The sequence below is a fragment of the Mizuhopecten yessoensis genome, unplaced genomic scaffold, assembly GCF_002113885.1.
Source record: "Mizuhopecten yessoensis strain PY_sf001 unplaced genomic scaffold, ASM211388v2 scaffold10203, whole genome shotgun sequence".
NCBI lineage: Eukaryota > Metazoa > Mollusca > Bivalvia > Pectinida > Pectinidae > Mizuhopecten > Mizuhopecten yessoensis.
In genome coordinates, this window is record NW_018408430.1 from 266719 (window position 1) to 288057 (window position 21339).

General features: G+C 35.7%; 1 protein-coding gene across 1 annotated transcript; it reads right to left on the minus strand.

Moving 5' to 3' along the window:
* Window positions 1–9283: 9283 nt before the first annotated feature.
* On the minus strand, window positions 9284–17932 carry LOC110459745 (integumentary mucin C.1-like). Its single transcript, XM_021512158.1, has 6 exons — window positions 17771–17932; window positions 17436–17487; window positions 13715–13918; window positions 12111–12146; window positions 10509–10577; window positions 9284–10333 (listed from the first exon to the last, which is right to left on the minus strand). Exons 2-6 carry the CDS (start codon window positions 17479–17481, stop codon window positions 10251–10253), a joined length of 438 nt encoding a protein of 145 aa, XP_021367833.1. The 5' UTR covers window positions 17482–17487; window positions 17771–17932; the 3' UTR covers window positions 9284–10250.
* Window positions 17933–21339: the final 3407 nt, after the last annotated feature.

The window sequence follows — 21339 nt, forward strand, 5'->3', positions numbered from 1 at the left end:
TTTTATTTCCCCCTCTCCCTGTGTATAATCATTACAGATGACTGATAATTATATGTTTGTGTTTTCAGGTCTTTGTAGACATCATGTTACATTTTCGGAGGAGGGGCAGGGAAACTGTAGCTCGACTTTCTAGAGAGGTTTGTTTGCTTGTTTGATTTTGTTTAACGTCCTATTAATAGCTAAGGTCATTTAAGGACGGCCTCCCCTGTGTGCAAGATGCATGCGTGTAGTGTTTGTGTGTGTATTTTGGGAGGCTGCGATATGTTCATGTTGACTTCGGGGCGACCAGAGACGCGACAGGTTATCTGTATGTGTACAAGATCAGAGACGAACTCACTAAAAACCACCAGGACGACAGCGAGCGGTCATCAGACGGAAGTATGAAATCAAAGGTACTGTGCCGTATAAATGTACCTATATTTTGCACCAAGTAAAGTAGTTTTGTTTTATTGTTCACGTTTATCAAAACTGGTGTATCGTTAACTAGCGTTATTTTCAATTATTCAAAACAATAATATGTGTCAATTAATATTTCGAGCCCTCTGACCTGGATTTGTAGGTTATATATTTGCAGAAAGTATGAGTTGCCTTGTGAGATCTTTCATGAAGTATCTACGGCGGCTTAATCCTCAATGTTCGAAATTTTTCCAGCAACCAAGGAGTGAACCTTACTACAACAATTTTAGCTGTTGATCACAACAAGCTAGGGACATTCATGAACATAATTAGCAAATATGCAGGTTTGTCGGTTATTTACACCAACCATTTATATAGGGCGACCACAGTGCATGTGCTCCTCTCAGCACAAATACCAAAAGTCGGCACATTATGAGTGTCACTGGACACATGTCCGAATCTTCCCTTGGAACCTTTTTCGGGTAGAACAAGACAAGAAAGTTGATGTCTGCAGCAATTAGTAATAAGACCAAAGGAAAAAAATGATCAACTATTGTGCATCCCCCAGTCAGTGCAGTCAGTGCAGTCAGTGTGTATCCTTGTCGAGGCCCTTCTGGTGTACCGGTATGCTCCCCTTTGCAACTTGACAACATGGATTTTTTTTGCATTACCTGACTCGCAAACGGATACTTTAATGAATGACTTGCTGAGTGACACTGACGGAGTGGATGACATTATTTCAATAATTCAAATGCCCACTGAAATTTGCAATCCTCTGAATTCAACCAGATCTGTTCAGACTGCTATGATGCGTTTTCCAATGGCTCCAATTATAAGCAATTGCCAGAATGTCACACTCAATATCAATATCAATTAATTTCATAATGATGACTGTTGATAATTCAATTGTATGGACATTTTGTTGTTATATATAAGATTTCAATAAAAAAGAAAAAAATCAGATTGCTCACATTACTGATTTGAAAATAATAAAACAATTGTAGCCTTTAACTTCGGTCGATACCTGGATTTAAAGACCCTGGAAAAGATATATTGACCGAGGACACAGAAAATATATATTGACCTCGGACTGCGTCCTCGGTCAGTATATCTTTTCTCGGGTCGATACATCGTCCTCGGTCAATATATCTTTTCTCGCCCGTTTTGTTGCTAATCGACAAAGGAATATGTCCAGTGTGAGCGATATGCTGGACCACTTGCAGTGGCTAGCCTGACAGACCGGCGTTGTGATTCTCATTTCACTATGATGTACAAAATAGTAAATAAATAAATTGCGAAATATATTGATCGAAACTTTTATACGTATACGATAAACCTTGTATTAAACAAGCCTTTAGCTTCTTCTTTTTATTCCGTAACACTGATTAACTGAGCCAACTAAATCACACACATGTGCAAATTTCATCACATAACTTAGCGAGTGTTAAAATCGCCCCATCGTATGCACCATGTGCGCACTGTACTTGTAATGCGTTATGCATTGACATAACTGTTTTTTGTAATTCAATCTAAAAGGAAAAGATTTGTTTGTTTTAAGTTATACGGACAAAAAATCAAACGGACAGATATCACGAATCCATAAATAAACCAAAAATATGTGTAATCAGGGATTCCGTCATGAGATAACCCGTTAAATCCAGAACAACTGGAATCTTTTAGGTTAACAACAGCTATGGCTATGTATCTTGTATTGGGTAACAAGATGTTGGTATCCTCTATCTTGACTGTATAAATCATTTATCATTCCCACTTCCTTTATAACTATTAAAGTGTTCACGCTTCTACTTGACATTTTAAGTCGTACTTTATGATAATAGTGTACATGTCTAAAGATTAGCAGGTCTCCTGAGGCCGACAGGTAAAACTGACAGGTAAATGACCAGAGGCCAAAGTTGAAACAAAAGTCGTGTCATTTATCATATTATGTACAACTTTCAAGTTATCAGAAACGTGGAAAAGGTAGATTCGACAAATCTTGTAAGATCAGCTTACCCGGTACTATATAAAACATATAATACGGTAGCAGGGAATGCTAGATCAAAATCTGTTTAAATTCGACGTCAACTTTTAAGTCCTAAACTAAAAGTGAATATCATGTAATCATTGTTGGTAATGACACCTGTTGCATTAAATCTTGGTAGCAGTAGACGATGACTTGGATATGATTTTAAAATACTGTTTGCCGGATTGCAACGCAATCAGGGCTTATAGATTGGCGATTCCCGTCCGACCGACCGACCGACCGTCTGTCTGTACTAATGTTAAGAAAAATGGTTAAGCTCAGTTTCCAAGTTATTTATTATCCCGCATCAACTACACTTGCATGGCTTATGTATCTATGGATGCTTATCAAATGCGATGCTTCGGATGCTTCTTCTGATCTACATTTCTCGCTTGACTGACCAGGTTAAGAAAATTGGTTGAGGTCAGGCCAATCTGCTCTTTGGATAAGAAGATTGCTTAAGGTCACTTACCAAATAACTACTTGTCCTACATCAACTAAAATTGCAAGGCTTATATATCTAAGGATTCTTATCACATGCGATGCTTCGGATGCTGGTTCTGACCTACATTTTCCGCTTCAGTGACCAGGCTAAGAAGTTAAGATAAGGTCTGTTACTTAGTAACTACATATTGTACATCAACTACATTGTATCTAAGGCTGCTTATCACATGCGATGCTTAGTATGCTGCTTCTGACCTACATTTTCCGTTTGACTGACCAGGTTAAGAAGTTTGTTTGAGGTCAGGCACCATCTACACTATGATTAAAAAGATTTGTTTAAGTCAAATACCAAGTAACTACTTGTCCTACATCAACTAAACTTGCATGGATTATGTATCCTAAAATATGCTTATCACATGTGATCCTTGACATGCAAATGTACTGAAGCAATCCGGCCATATCGCCATTGGTGGTTTCTTGTTTAATTACTATAATGACCCAACAAGTGTTTAAAAAGCGAGTTCACGTGATCGACTGTGAGAGCAACTAAATGAAACGACGGTTTTGACCCGAACTACATAACAGATTTGTCATATGAGCGGAATATTTCATTGTTTACACGTGAACAGCTGTTGAGATTCGTTAATCTTTTTAATGAATTGATTACCATTATGTTTTGTATTGCAGAACAACACATAAGAAGTGTTTTTGTTGTGTAGCATTTAGCTTCAATAAATTATAAGAGTATGACCTAACATAGTACTAGTGCTGCAGAACGAACTCCCTTAAAAACAAATAAATAAATATGACACACTGATCTAAGGGTTAGACAACGCATTACTTTTGTTTTTGAGTCGTAGACCAGTGATATAAATATACGCGTCCATTAACTTGCACCAGTGTCACACACACATTTTACCTGTAGATACTTTCGTCGACCGCTATGAAGCCGGTGACGACGAAAAGTAAGGGTGATCATAAACACAGGATTTGATTATACCGACCACAGAACAAAGTAGCTTTTCTTTGGGCGAGATAGGCCCAGGGATTGACGATTCCACTTGACTGAACTACAAATGTACATATTTATAATTGATGTTCGATTCAACATTTTCACATCTCTCTCTAAAGACTTTGAGATGCTTAATTATGCTTCCGTCAAACACTCTATGGATTATGCGGTTGAAATACCGAAGCCTGGTATGTGCTCGCCAGCGTCAGGCAATTGCCTGAGCATACCCATACATATAACCGGCGTATACGGTTCCTAATGACGCATTCCTTAGCTAGGCGAACTTTACATCTTCAATACAACTAATATGTATCAATTTTAGTACAAAATGCGAAATAATGCACCCACAAATCCGTACACGAATATTTCCGGGAAAAATGTATAGGTTTACTTTGGTTTAATTTTTATTTGTTGAACGTCCCATTAATACCTGTCCTATAAGAACTTGCCTCCATATATGTGTGTACTAGAGATGGTATGTTTGTGAATTTGCCACCTTACGATTGCGCGGGTCTGATTTAACAGAAATGTGTTAGTCATTTTTCTCTCCAAATGTCACTTTTCTCGATGGGGTTCCCACATTAGTTGTCTCTTACATCTCACTTATTTTATTATATATTTTATGTATACATTTTTTCTTACAATAAAACATCTATTTCTTGATAAAAGATAGTTTCCTTCCTTTATAAAGATATCATGATTTGATGTCAAAAATGAATATATTTTTTTGTATCAAGAATTACAATTATTGGTAATATGTCAGCTAACTTTTGTATATCAAAACTTCGGTGTATCTATACGAATTTCGGATGTATGGTATCAGTTCTTTATACCAATTTATAGGGATTAAATACTACTGTGACAATGTTCCGTTATTATTTGCCAATTTATGGCTAGGCTATATTGGATTGTTCATATATATACATGTATCAGTAATTTGATATTTCTTAATCATAACAGTATCGCTTGATACAACTATAAACCCGCTTCTTATATAATACACGGATTGACTTGAACTGTTTTAAGCAAACAAAATAACATATATAATAAGAAAAAAATGAAAATAGTGGTTAATGGACACAAGAGTGTGTGATAAAAAGAGGTTAATGGTTTCTCTTTTAATATCAGATACATTTCACGAGTATGGTGGATTTATGGTATATATATATATGTTCACGAGTGCGCAGCCTGATGAATGCGAGTAAGCTTTATGGGAGTAACTATTGCACAAAAAGTAGTTCAGACCCTTATGGACTCACACAATTAAATCAGTCAATCAGCAAGTGTTTCATACGATTGTAATCCCTACCTAAAAAGTGTTATAGTCGAATACAGTGCCTCTGAGTGTAATAAACTGAGACTGGTCGCCATGAGGTCAAAGCACGAATTCCTTTATTATCTCCACATTAGAGAGTTCCACTATTAGGTATCACACTAGTAAATAGTTATAATGCTACTATGGTACGTAATTCGAATGTTTCTTAGCTTCGATAACATGCGGCTCCTCTTTGGTCTTCATCAACATTTTGTTATTGCGTCGCTATTCACGCGCGCTATCCCCGGCCTTTACGACGTATGATCGGGGGTAATTCGTTTTCCGCACGAGTTCAGCAGGTTTCCATCCAGTTTCGGTTCGTATACGTATCGCGTCAGTTGGTTAAATTTCCTCTTTCGCTTTAGTGCCTCTATCGAAATAGTGTTTCTGCCTATGTCAGTGGTTAAACAGTTTCGAAGATACTTTCTCGGGATCGGAAATAGCAGGTTGTTAGTCATTGGCAGAAGAGTTTTCCCTCGTCTACCCATTAATCGCTGCAGGGGCGATCCGATATCCCTGTCACGTCGGGTGTTCCTAAGCTCCAACAAACGTAGGTACAAATGTATACGTCGTCTCCACTTTCTGCACATTTTCGTATAACGTTTTTCTGTCTGTGCAGCCTTCTCGTCAAGGGCATTGGATTGTTGATGTAGAGGTGATGCCGTCACGTGGTTGATGCCGTATTTAGAATTCTCGAAATTCGGCGCTAGTAAACTGTGGACCGTTATCACTGATGAGTGTATCTATGATGCCGCGATACACGACTCCGTCGTAGGTCGACAATTCGCCTCGGTAAGCCCAGTATGGTAACGCCTCTAGCGGTACGTCACCTCTGGCCTCTGGCCACCCTTGGCTGATGATCTGTTTCAGGATTTTGAGTTGTTCGTCGTTCCGCGTAGTTCCACGATCTCGTCATGGTTGCAACAGGTTAAATCCAACAAAATCGTTTGAAACAGCAAATTAACAGATTTAATTACCTCGACTTATGTCTAACAATTTATGATTGTAGAGGTGATTTGAGTCCAATGACGGTCTTTTTAGCGTTCCTTGCTAAACCTTTATAAATTAAATACGCATCATATACATTGTTTACATCAAATTAACTGTATATATTTGATGTAACTGTATATACAGTATATGTCACTCAAGCTACTGTGTATGCAACGCCCGTCATGAGATCCGTTAACCTGTTAAGTCCAGAACAGCTGAAAACTTCCTGTGTAAAAACAACGATGGCTATGTATTTTATTTTGGGTAAAAATGATAGTATCCTCTATCCTGACTGTATAAATCATTCATCATTCCCACTTTCTTCATAACTATTAGAGTGTTCCCGCTCGTACTTGACATGTTAAGTCGTACGTGATGATAATAGTGTACATTTCTGAGGCCGACAGATAAAACAGGTAAATGATCAGAGGCCAAAATTGAAACAAAAGTCGTTTCAGTTAACATGTTATATACAACTTTCACGGTATTACAAACGTCGAATAAGGCATATTCGACAAAGCTTGTACGAACAGCTTAACCGGTCAAACATATATAATGTGGTAGCAGGGAATGCTAGATCAAAATCTGTCCTAGTTCGACGTCGCCTTTTAAGTCCAAATCATCTCTAGTGCATATCTATATGTTATACTCCACAGAGACCAAAAATGTTTTAATACATATAATGCTAACAATGTTTGTAATGACATGTGTTGCATGTCTTGGCAGCAGTACCCAATGATTTTAAAACTTTAAACGTTAAATACCCATACAAAAGCCAAAGCTATTTAATGTGATAGACTGTGATAGCAACTAAATGAGACGTCGGTTTTGACCCTAACAACATAACATATCTGTCATATGAGCGGATTATTTCATTGTTTACTCGTTATCAACTGTTTAGATCCGTTAATCTTGTTAACGAATTGATTACATTACATCAATGACTGCATTGAAAAAATGTGTGGTAAATGTACACACGTTTTTATTCATAGTAATGGATTTATACCTGGATGGAACGCTAAGTGACATTAACATTGAATTTTGTATTGCAATACATCACATAGCATTTAATTTCAATAAATGCCAAGACTTTGACCTGACATATTAAAAGTGCTGCAAAAAGGACTTTCATCCGTATCCAAAAGCATACATATGACTGATCTAAGGGTTAGACAATGCATCACCTTGTTCTTACGCGTACATTTACTTGCACCAGTGTCACACACACATTTTACCTGTAGATACTCTCGTCGGTCGCTATTTTTAGCCGGTGACGACGAAAATTAAGGGTGGTCATATACACACACTCGAATAGATACAGATGCAATTTATAACGCCGAGGTCTGAGAAGATTTCTATTCTACCGACCACAGCACAAACTTTCCTTCTGTCGACAATTCAACAATGTCATATCTCTCTCCAGCGTTGAATCTGTCAAACAGTGAAGGGGTATCGAGAGGCCGATATATTTGCATTTCCAGCGGTGCTGGAAAATTCTATCCGGCCAACGGGTCTGGATCGCTTACACGTGCAGACTGACGGGGGAATTATAGTGACCTTTCGGGGTCATGCTATTGTTCGTGACGTCATTTTATGACGTTTTGGGGTCAGTCAGGATCATTGACGTCATTAACAATTACCATCCGGGCTTCATATGCGAATGAGAAATGTGTGGACAGTTTACAATTTTACTAGAAGAGCAGCTGTTTTACGGGTTTTAGGTAATAAATAAGAAATATAATCCATACCTGATGTGAGATATGGATAAGGTAACTCAAACCCTCGGTATGAAATATTGACCAGAAACCCTCGGCAAAGCCTCGGGTCTCCTGCTCAATATGTTATCCCTTGGGTTTGAATGACCTTATCCATACCTCACATGATTGAAGTGAAAACCAAAATTAAAAAAATAATTCGTGTGTTTGTGATTTTGTAGACACTATGCCTAGTTACCTTTGCCGTGGAGTCTACAAAAACACAGGAGGGTTCCAAAACTGCGAGCCGCTGGTGCCATATTATTGCGTTCCGGAATTAAACGAAACATCTTTGGGCATTAAATATAACTGATGAAATAAACTTGTATTGGAATGACAATGATATGTTTATATTATAACTGTGTACGATGTGAGTGAAATATTGCATTGGGTTACGCAACTTTGCAAGCTGTGCTAAAAATAGCCGCATAGAGTCACTTTGATGTTCAATGAAGTTCGATTTGTAAATTTCATATTTTATCCATCGTCCTTTACAACTTCTGTGTGAATGCAAGTATAACGTTGTTAACCGTTAAGTAGTCTATGGGATGATATTTTGTATAAGATGACATCTATACATGAAAATCTAATAGCTTTCGTTGTTATTTACCATTTTCATCGCGATCGTCATATTAGGTAAATCGCTAAAACACGATCTGATACATGTACTGAGTAAACGCGGGTTGCAGTACGATAGCGTGTTTTTTCAATTGATAAACACTGGTGTTTGGTTTTTCGTTGAGTAGAAAAGCATGCTGCTTCCAACTAATTGCACCGTTTCCTAGCATAAATATGACATATATGATAAGAAAAAAATGAAAATGGTGATTTATTGGATGCTATAATATGTATTAAAAAGAGGTCCGTTAATGGTTTCCCGCTTACTATAAAATATATTTGACGAGAATGGCAGATTTGTGGTATGTTTACACGAGTGCGCAGCCTGATGAATGCGATTAAACTTTAGGGGAGTAACTCTTGCACAAAATGCAGCTCAGATCCGTTAAAAATCCATGTAACACTTTACAAAACGAAAAATATATATTGAAAACCTATTGCGGGTATGACTTTAGCTTTGATTAGTCATTTAAGAAAAAATTGCTTTCACATGCAGGACTTTATTGAAAATATAATTAAAATGAAGGAAACCAAATATGGTATTGTATATACGAAAAACGTGTATTCGCAATTTAAAGGTACAATCTATATGATAGTTTAATATTCACTGCAATTAATTAATTCATAGCTCAATTTATATCGTTCTGCATGTGACCTTAGAAATATTTACATACCTTGGAAAGAAAGTAAAAATAAAGTTAAAGATTTACATGGATCTACGAAAAATTACAAGAGTTATAATAGCCTCCTCAAAGTCAGAACCTTAGTAGTGACAACTAAAACACCGACATTTATATATTTACAAGGAAATATAATAACTTCCAGTCAGATCTTGATGGCAAGCATACATACACAACTTGTCCATGTGTTCATCAATCTACAAATCTCTGAAGATAGGTTTGTACAAGAGTCTCATTAAAGATAATCCTGTGTATCATACACATATTATCAGAGAATTAAGTTTTATTTAGGCACAATAATCAAACACTGCAGGTTAATGTTTAATGTATTTGCTAAAATATTGTACATAACAAATGCAGAATATGTTATTTTTAATACATTTCTTGCACAACTGCAAAACAATTCAACAATAAACATTTCGCTAATGTTTTCTAGTACAACCACACACATAAAATACATTTGCATTATGATATGTTTAATTATAATATAAATTGCAATTGTTTTCACTAATTCATGATCTTTGATTATCAAATGGGATTTAAGTAAGAAAATATTTGTTAGGGTCTTGGTATCATTCTCCAAAAAGAAAAAAAAGAAAGCCTTATTTCGAATTTCTAATGTCTCCGTCTCCCGCGCTGATTTACATTCATGTTTATCCCTTGGTTATTTTCACATAAAGGTTAATTTTATGCTTTTATTTTATTTAATTATATTACTATTTTTATCTCTATTTTTAGTTATTATTTCATTTTGCCAGAGTGAACTTAAAGTATCATTGATCTACCTTATTTTTGTCAAACTAATTTATAAATGTTTTAAAATGCACTAGGTTTAAGAACAAACTAAATTCCAAGCACAGTTTTGTTAAGGGTTCTGGTCTGGATTCCTGTTGCAGCCCGTCTTGATGAGAGTCAATGCTTGCGAAAAAGACGTTTGTTGCTACATAGTTGTTATCCGTCATGCTACCTGTGACACGATATAATCAGAAGAACAACTTGCAGAACGCCTTTATTCAAGTTATCCGACCAGAAACAGTTTGGTAAAGACTCCGACTAGCAGGATCAGAGGAGAAAGTCCATGCTTAATTGATCCACTTTCACCTGTACCAAATCAATTATATTAAGTGGTTAATTCGCATCAATGTCTTTTCGATGAGAAAACCTTTAAAGATATGAAAAAGTCAAACGTTTATGCAATTTACAAAATGAATTAAAATTCTCATAATTTTCAATAGAACTATCTTTTCCATGAAATATGGTTAAACACATGTTTTACCTGTACATTGGTATTTGCAGACGCCAGGACTGTTACATGTTGATTTGCATTTTTCTATGGCTGGTGGAGCTGTAAAACAAACCACAAAACTCACTGATGATTTGCTTTCTAACGCGCGATATTTTGAATAGCTACAGTTTAATTGTTGCATATTATGTGATCATGCCTTTTTATGTTTCTGGCAAAGTACTACTAAGGGCACCTTAATCTAGCACGACTCCAAATAGGATTTATATCTGCCGAGTTAAACGAACAACAAGGGTATTCCGAAATGTGATGAAAACAGTACTTCGAACTCAAAATAATGTGATTGGGCAAATTTATGAAAAAAGAAAAGAAAACAATAAGGATAAGGTATTTCGGAAGAGTACGCTTTTTATACTTCATTGACGGCAACCGCAACGTCAAATTCGAGAGATTTCACATCCTTAAACAGGGAACCGAGGCAGTGAATACGAAACACAATGAAAACTAAAAATAGTTGTGGTTGTACCATCAAACTTGTCAACTATTGTCATCAACATATATATTTCGTTAGCTTGTCGGTAGTCGGCATTTATCACAGAAATCACGATATTAAGAGCAAACTCTGATATACCGAGTCAGCTGCTACATGTACACACTATGGGTCTGAGAACAGCAACGTTACTATCAGGACAAGAAAATATCATGATCAAGAAATAAGAATCTTCCTTCTTCTAGTGCAGCTTTGAAGTAATTTTTAAATATTAACTTTATCTGACAGTAGAAAGAGGGAACTTTAGGAATGCACTGCCTTCATGCTACAGAGCTCGTGGTAAACATTTGAAATTAACACATTTTTGACGTGTTAAGACAGTCATATTTAATTGTTTGATGAAACCATTCTAACAGATTCATTGTTAACTCTTAACTAATATTTGCGATAGGCCCTAGACCGTTTGCCTCGTCAATGTTTACGCTAATTCAACGAATTTCTGGTAAAGTGAAACGGTCCTGGGTTTGTACTATAATTAAGCTATCACAAATTCATAATATTCATCAATGTCAATATCTGTATTTTAAAGACGACAAATACATTTGAGTAATAAAAGTATATACAAGCATCTTATCTGTTCCTGTCGTTTTATAAATAAATAGTCTTAATTATCTCACTGGTTTTTTTTCATGCAGTTGTTTACGTCGATTTATTGAGTACTTTACAGGATCTTTTACAGCAATTTTGTTCTTATTTTTGAAACAACAATTGGACATTTTCTTTATGTTATACAAATGAAGATGCGATCCATTTCTGTTCCATGTCAGTCTATTCAAAATCAAAATAGATATGATGCTAATACGAGAGATATCATCCGTATTGTTTCTTGATTGAAATTACAGTTCGAGAGACACAATGAGTTACATGTTAATGCATTCTATGTTAACCAATTTCTATTATTCTAGGATAATATACTGTGAAAATTCCATTTCGTCATCAACTTATTTAAATATTTATACATATTTTGTTAAAACAATAATGTCGATCGTAATAAAAAGCAACATAAAAATATAAATGACCATTCGTGTAGGATACGTTTTTAAACGGTCTTTATATGATGTATAACTAATTTTAGAATGTCTTACCTGTTGCTGCTCTGCGTTTGCGACCACTAACTGGAACTGTACAAAGTAAGCAAAACGTACTGTTCATTGTACAAGTACATTTGCCGATATCAAATTCGTAGTTAATGCATATGTCCTCTTCTTTGTGTTAATTAGATTATAATTAAATAAAATTTCTCAGTTCACTATCATATTTCAAATTAAACTAAAAAGGGCGATATATGGTATATTTAAACTATACTTCTTTTTTTCTTTATAACCATGATTGTGTTGAATCAATCTGTATATTGATACAATATTATCAAACAGGAACACCCACGCACGCACCCACCTACCCATCCACACATGGGTCAGGGAAGTGATACATACCCTTATAACACTGGATCCTTACACAAGTTTGTTTGTAGGATACCAATTACCTTAAATTGGTATGTGGGGCAAAGGAGTAGTTCCAATAATGTAGACAATATGAAGTTACCAATCTTTTTGGAGCACTCAGATGCTTTATCAAGACACAACCACTTACATTAAATGAAAAAAGGGAAATATAATTGGATACAACTTATATTTGATAACAATAAGCCCCTCGGCTAGCGTCAACCGAAGGCAGAGTTTACAATGACCGCATTGATCTCCAAGGATACTGTTTGTGTGCGAAAAATGAAAAGAAAATTAAAATATACCTGGAAAGAAATCGTGAAGAAATCTGGGGGGGGGGGGGGGGGGGGGGGGACGACGATTCGTCCAATGATGTTGAATAGGATATAATGTAAAACACTCTCGAATTATTTTGATAGGTAATTTAAGGTGCATACATTATTGTACATGGTATGTACAGGTACAAATGTGTATATTCAAAATTTAACGAGAGTAAGTACAATAGGTATTGATGTAAGACACGTATTGACACACAGAGAAACAGACATTTCGTCCACTTTATCTGACAGCGTCTGTCAGTCTCACATACTGCCAAGTAGAAGTATTGTTTTCAAATATTAAGTATGTCCCATTATGTTTCATTTTTTGTTTTTTTAATGTGATGTAATTGTGCTGTGGTTTTTAGTTTCTCGATACAGCAGCGAATGACTCCGAAGATTGACAACCTCATATTGTCTACACTGTTAGAATGACCTCCATGCCCTGTATTTATCTATATATTATATGTAAAAAGTAATGAAAAAATATCTTTATAACAATAACGCTTTCATTATCGATCTTCAGACTCTTTTCACAAACCTACACATAGATACAAGTTATGACTTCAATAAAAAAAATATATAAGGTGTGTGTGACGTCATAATGAGAGGGAGATAGATATCATTAAATAGTCTACTATTGCGTTTTTTCCATTAAAATAGTCTATTTAATTTTGGTTTAATCATTAAAATAGACTATTCAATGTAGGTTTATTCATAAGTTATACCCTTTATAAATGACGTCATAATTCGTATCTATGTGGAAAGCGTCTACAGATTGATTATAAAAGCGCTAATATTTACAGACCTACGTTTTTCTGAACTTACATGTATATATAAACTCATTGCACAGATAACACAGCTGGAACGACATTATATTGAAAATGGGTACTGGTAACAACTAAAGTAAACATTTAAAGTTATACACACCTGTTATTGGTGTTGTTGTTGTTGTTGTTGCTTTTGTTGATGTTGTTGATGTTGATTTTGCTTGCGATGGTGTTGTTGCTTTTGTTGTTGGTGTTGTCGCTGGTGCTACTGTTGTTGTTGCTACACAGATCGGGATAGTACACTTGCCGTTCTTTCCACACGTATCATTTTCTTTCTTTGTCACTTCGCAGAATTTGGTTCCGTCTGAAAATTCCAAAGTTTCTAATTTTATGCCTAAGTATTTTCGCACGACGAATCAAGTATTAACACAACCGATCACCATGACGATGGAAAACTCCTTTATTTGTTTTCATTATTTTTAACATAAATATTGAAATCACAGACAATGCAATCGATGCATGATAATTTCAAAGCAAGTTATTTTCTCTAAATAACACTTGTAGCCACACGTGTAGTAACACTTCATTGTACGTCTCCTCCATATGTCAGGGATCGTAAAAAGAATACACCTGCTGTGTCCCACTTCATGTTGTTAGAGCCAACTACAGAATGTAACATAATTGGGGAATTGATTTTGTGCCGTCTACTCGGAGACATAAAAGAGGCCAAACTTTCTTCTGCACCAACTGTAATATATTTATTTTTTCTGTTTTCTACCTACCTTTTCAGATTGAATTGTGAGTTGTCCTACTTTCTATATCCATAATAGCACCATTCATTATTCTTCTTTAAAGATGACAAACTCTTGAATTCCATTAAGGACGTCAAGTACAAGAGGTACGTTATATGACATAGTGCCGTTACATGCAATATATTTAGGATCTTAAATGAGTTTTCATTTCATATGAGCTTTCATGAAACGACTCTTAGGAGTTTTTATTTTTGCGAGCCATGGCGAGCAAAACATAAAATTTCGAGACGAGTTTCTTAACAGCTCATATGAAATGAAAACAATTTTAAGATACTTTTTTATCAGAAAATTTACATTTTGACAGGTTTTAAAGCCAAAATGTAGAGGGCTTAATTAAACGGAGACAGCCATTGTGTTGCGCCTTTCACAATTGATGACGTCACGTCATTGTCCATATTAGGACATCACTATCGATTTCTGACTGGCACAGCCAATGAAAAACGCTCCAGGGTATATTACACTAGTGACATATGTAAACATATTACATGGGCGAATTCACTAGTTAACAGGCCGATTATGTCTTAATAACCATATATATGCACACGTCCAATGATATACATTTGCAAATGTGATTTTGGAAGATATCGCATAACCTGTACATTTTGTTATTAAACGTTTCGTCACATTGCTCACTCCATCAGATAGTCATACGTGGTTATTTATTAATGTAAAAAATAAACGTCCATTCAGGGTTTAATATAAATTACTTGGTATTCCTCTGATTGATACCACAACCTGCCTGATACGTGAGAGGATTAATACTATTGCCAATGCCTTGTTATCAGCGTAATATTTTCGCACTATCTAATTCCTACATCTGCTGCTGGTATCTTCGTCTGTAATCAACTGTTGAGTAGAAGACTATACGGTAATGAACCCATGGACTTTAATGTCGTAAAGTCAGAGGTTGATTTGGCACTTATTCATCACCGGCATTTGTATATAGCAACATGTATTGGACTTTATAGCATTACAAAATGTATAATCTAATATTAGAAGTTAATGAGGTAAACTGTTAAAATATATGACAAACATGATCTTACTGTTTATTACATACTTTCCGTTTCTATCAATTACCGGATGTCATTTGATTTTTTTTTTACTGTATTATGGAGAGAACTTAATATAGACTTTAAGTCGGATTTTCAATCCAATTGATCATTATTGGAATAGCAGAATTATAAGGACTCGAAGGATGGGTCCAAAATCGGTCAAATGAGCTACAAATTGACAAAACACATTCTTCTTTAGACCCAGGAATCCTATAATAAAACACTCTTACTATACGAATATTTCATTATTCCGCTTTATCTACGCGTATATTGTGAATTGACAACCTTTATATAAAGAAAAAGAAACATTGTATCGTAAATTATGTTTACTGTCAGATAAAAGAAATTAGTTATATTTTTCCAATTGATATAATGAATATTCATAGAATATATCAATGGTATATAATCATCGTAAACGGAAACGTATTTTAACCAGACTATCAATTTATTACTTCTGCCGACAGTTTGGATCGAGAGTGACAGTTGATATCTACTCTTTCCTAATCCCAAGTCACCAACACATTTTTACGACTAATACTATAGACTCGTTATGTCGCTTTGTAAATATAGTAGCAAATTCCTAAAAATGTCGATAATAATATATCTGAACTAAAGTGTCTCCCGATATTATGAAGGCGACAAAAATTCCCTTTTTATTTTTAGTGTATGCACATTTAGAAAAAAATACCGGTGCTTCATGACTTGTTTATGTCTGTTGTTGCTGCAGGCTTAAAAAGTGGAAATGCGGATATTTGGTGAAGAATTTCTTTTGTCATCAATCAGCTTATGCTAATATTTCTACCGGGAGATATCTTCAAAAAAAGACTTCAGTTTGATAATTTGTCTAAGTGTTCATCTTTTTTCACAGCTAAAATTATTCACATTTTTAATGTCTTGTTAAAGAATTATAACGTTCTCTTTATTCCAATTAGTTTAATTATTCCAATTTGTTTTTAAACTTATATCTTTTTACATTTACATGGATATATCGTCAAATATATAATATAAACTTTATTTATTTAATAGGAATTACCGAACAGTTTTTTCTCAATCATTGGCGTCATTGATTCAAAATAACATTGTGAATACATGTTAACCAATCACCGATGATAAAATAATTCTACATACAGGAGCTAATATTTACAAATGGGGGATCTTAGCAGTTAATTTGATTAGGCAATAACAAGAAAGATCAAATTGGGCCCGGGCAAGTTCGGGCTATTAACACCTAAAAGGTCGTAAAATTGGCAGGATCATCTGACGTTGCATGCTTTATGACGCCATAATTAAACTCATTCCAACGTTGGTTGAACTTATCCGATTGCCTGTGCGAATTTACTCGAAGGCGGGGCTCGTTCGGCCATCCAATTTCCTGACAGGAAAATTAAATAATTCTTCAAACACGGACTTGTTTTTCGATAGTAAATGCCATGCTGACGAGAACAAATTTAATGAAAATGATCCGAACTCACCCCGGGTCTTCCATTTCATCTCATTTGAGCCTATGTTTTATTGTTATTCCTTGATTTGCCGACTTTAAAGAAAGCTTATCTTATTTTCTTATAAATAGGTAAATATCAGAGATTAACAAAAGCTACGCTTTTTCATGAATTGCCGTCTCATATTATGTTATAATTGTGACTTAAAGCAAGGAATGGAATTTGAAAAAAGATGTACATGTATCATGACTCATAAAGCAAATTCCAATTAATACATTTGTCCAGAATAGTATGTAAGTTGTTTGGGTTTTATTGTTTTGCCAAAACGCTAGGTTAATACGGACTTATTCCATATAATTTAAAAAAGATACTAGAAATTCGAGAAAGCTATGAAGATGAAGCTAACTAAACAACCAAGTTCAATTACCACTCCATGATCACAGATGTCCAAAATCTGCTGCAGTGTTTATTTCTGCTGAAGTGCATTGTAATCATTCCAAAATAAATAAGATCGACTTTTTCTACCTTTGACCAAATCTAAAAAGAAAAAGTACTGACACAAGTGAATGTATACTCACATGTAACGGATATCAGGACTACGAAAACAATGACAATCCCCTTCATGTTAGCCTGAAAGATATACAGTTTAAATAAATAAACGTAATATTTAATTGCATCCAGGTCGTACACAAATTTAGGCTGTTTCATTTTTCACTTATTTTTAATATTTATCTATGTATCTAATTATTGTTTCTGAAGAGATTTAAAAACCCGAGATAAGCTACATTTCAACATTATGATGCTGGATGGCAATTTGTTAGGACCCTGATATTTGAAAATCATTAATCACAAAATCTTGTTTAACAAAAGACAATCGTTTGCGTCAAATGATTTATCAAATCACTTTACATACCTGTTACATGGAACCGTAACCGCAACTGCTAGATTTAGTTGTCAACACATCCGTTTTTATATCAGGGTTATTTACATATTGCCTTAGAAACATGATCAACTACACTTATCACACTCTAAACAAACCACACACGAGCTCGGGTAAACGTGGTTTTATAAAATGTATATATCCCTTATCGCAATATAAACACTGATTTTGATACATTTTAGTAAAATCAATGTTGTTTCTTGTTTTGGCCAGTAACTCTCCGGATATTTGACCTATGAGCGTCATACTGAACGGAGTTATTTTCAATACTGTAGTTTCACACCATGGATAAACCGATAAGGTGTTTAATGAGGATTCCAGAAAAATATAACAAGCACGGTAATGCTAGAGGGAAGTGGAACGCAATAACGAGTTGATACGAATCTTATGGAGTATCATTTATACAATAATTTGTTAGTGACTCTAAATATAGTTAAGGTTTATTTTATTTCACTTAAACACCTAATTGTTATGTAGGAGAAAATTATATGGAAAAGTTATTATGGGTTAATGACGGATGTTTTGCTAGTTATATTGCATTCATTGGCAACTAATCTACTTGTTCGTTTTTGTTTTTGTTCTATTTCTAGGAAGCGGATTGGTTCTCCCTGGCTCTACTTACTTTACCAACTGGCATCATACACTTCAATCCGAATACAGGATTTTAATATCTTACTATAATATCTCATTAAGATATTATCAGTTGTCAAAAAATCAATATCACAAATAAATATGTAAAAATATTGTCACAAACATATTTTAAAAGAAGTTAAAAAACACATGCATACTTTTATTATTGATTAAATAAGTAAATGACATCGCTCAAACACAATAAAACACCTTGCATTTATAGGTTTATTTGCAAAGCGCATTTTATAATAAATTAAACTGTGTGCTTACGTGCAGTTTTACAAAATCAGAGAGCTAAACAGACACATTGCTATGTTTGTCATTGTAGGTTGACGCTGAGTAATATATGTTCTATATTTAATATTTTTGATGTATTTTGGTCAGAATAATTTATAAGTTTAACGATTGGAGATAACATTTATAGAGCGAATAACCTAAATAAATCGACACATAGCTCAAACATTACTCCGACAAAAGGAACTTTAATCGTAATGCAATACAGTCGTTCTAATAGATATGATAAGAAACGAGTTTTGCGTTTTAGTTATTGATGTTGTTAACATTCAATATTAAAATCATGGTAGTTAGTCAGAGTTGACTAATCAGCCAATATCGGCTTACTAAGGCCATGGGCCCCACTAACATAAGACAAAGTTTTCCTCACATCACACACAATACGGTGGATCGATTCCGCCTTGCCTCGCGTTAAGTTATATTTAAGTCTACATGTATAGTTCTCGGATCTATCCAACTCATTTTAACGTGTTATTACATGATTATTGTTTATTGACAATGATAATTACATAGTTACTTCCCTTTATAGTCGAGGCATTTTAGAGTTACTCCCCTTGGATGGAGACTCGCCATTTGTAATACAAATGGAGTCATTTGAGGAAACACTTGCATTAGCCTGTTTAAGGCATATTATTTGTAAGTAATCATTGATACTCAGTTATTATGTTACTACATTGACTACATTTACTTATTGTTCATTAATGTACTGTGTCAATTATTATTTTGTCTCGTGTCCAATGTTAATTATGTTTATCATCGGAACAACACATCGTTTGGTAAATATCTGAGTATTTCTCATTTATGTATTTCAGACTGTGTTCATTGTTGATCTAAATAAAGACATACAAAAAGACCACGTTCTTATATGAACACAGTATCACAATGCCAGTCGCAAACTGCCCAATACCAGGATGCGAATACGTGACAGGAGACCTTGAGGCAGCGATTGTAGCTGCACTGATAACGGCTCATTCCATGGTTCACGCCCCAGGCCCATCCGCCAAAATTGAGAGAGTCAGACGGCCCACCATCGCATTAGCTGGTACCAGTGAGGACTGGGCTTATTTCTTGTCGCGTTGGAAAGATTATGTCGCCGCTACTAAACTGGAAGGTCGCACCAAAGTGATTCAGTTATTAGAATGTTGTGATGAACCTCTCAGGAAGGACTTAACACGTACAAACGGTAACACACTAACGGAACTAACTGCAGATCAGGTGCTCACAGCCATCAAAACACTGGCCGTTCGCGAAGAGAATACAATGGTGGCCAGGGTAAACCTACATAACATGAAACAGGATCGTGATGAGACCATGAGAAGTTTTGGTGCGCGTATACGAGGTCAAGCAGGTGTTTGCAAGTTTAATGTAAAATGTGCCAACTGTAATACAGACGTCAATTATACTGACGCCATTCTTCGCGATGTACTTACAAAAGGACTCGCTGATCCAGAAATTCAACTTGACCTCCTAGGTGACAGTAACCAGGATATGAATCTGGAGGATGTGTTTAAGTTCGTGGAAGCGAAGGAGGCGGGGAAGCGCTCAGCTTCGAGACTTTTGGACTCCAATGCAGTGGCAGCTGCAAGCAGCTCGTATCGAAAGGCCAAAAATGAAAATCAAACCACACCCAAGTACAAAACAGAAACTTGCACATATTGTGGTACCAGAGGTCATGGAAAAGGCGCCCCATCTAGTGTTCGACGAAATGAGTGCCCAGCGTACGGACACGTATGCAACTTGTGTAATCGCAATCATCATCTTGAAAGTGTTTGTCGTAGTAAAGATAAACCTAAGCTCACCAGAAACAGTAACAAACTCTCAAAGAGTTCAGCTGTATTTGATGCTCTATGTACTGTCAATGATACTGTTGTTAATGCCTTTGACGATTATTGCACGTTAAGTGATTCTGGTGTTGAGCGTGCGTTACGCATTGACCAACATGTTTATGATAAACTCACAGACACATGGGTTAAGAAACGATCAGCCTCTCAACCATTTGTTAATGTTGTTGCAAAAGTTTCTCATGATGATTACTCTGCCCTTGGTTTTGATTTGAAAAACAAATGCTCTATTTCAGCTACTGTACCTGCCATGGCAGATACAGGATGTCAGAGCTGCCTAGCTGGTCTGAGAGTCATCTATAAGTTAGGCCTACGTGAATCAGACCTCATCCCGGTGACCATGCACATGCATACAGCCACAAATGTTGGAATCAAGATCATCGGTGCTACAATACTCCGCTTGAGCGCCACTAACGATACAGGCAAGCCAATCGAGACTAGACAGATGACTTACATATGTGGTACCACTGACAGGTTGTTCCTCAGCAGAGAAGCCTGCTCAGCACTAGGTATTATTCCCGATGCCTTCCCCGCGGTTGGTGCATACGCAGCTAATTCTATCACTGTGAACCCCCACTCCTCACCAGTGGAATCGCATCCATGTGACTGTCCAAAACGTCAAATGCCCCCTCCCCCTCCCACAAGAATGCCATTCCCTGGGACGGCCGAGAATTTACAGCGTTTAAAAACCTTCCTCTTAGACCACTACAGTGCTAGTACCTTCAACACATGCCAGCATCAACCACTGCCGTTGATGGACACACCCCCGATGAAACT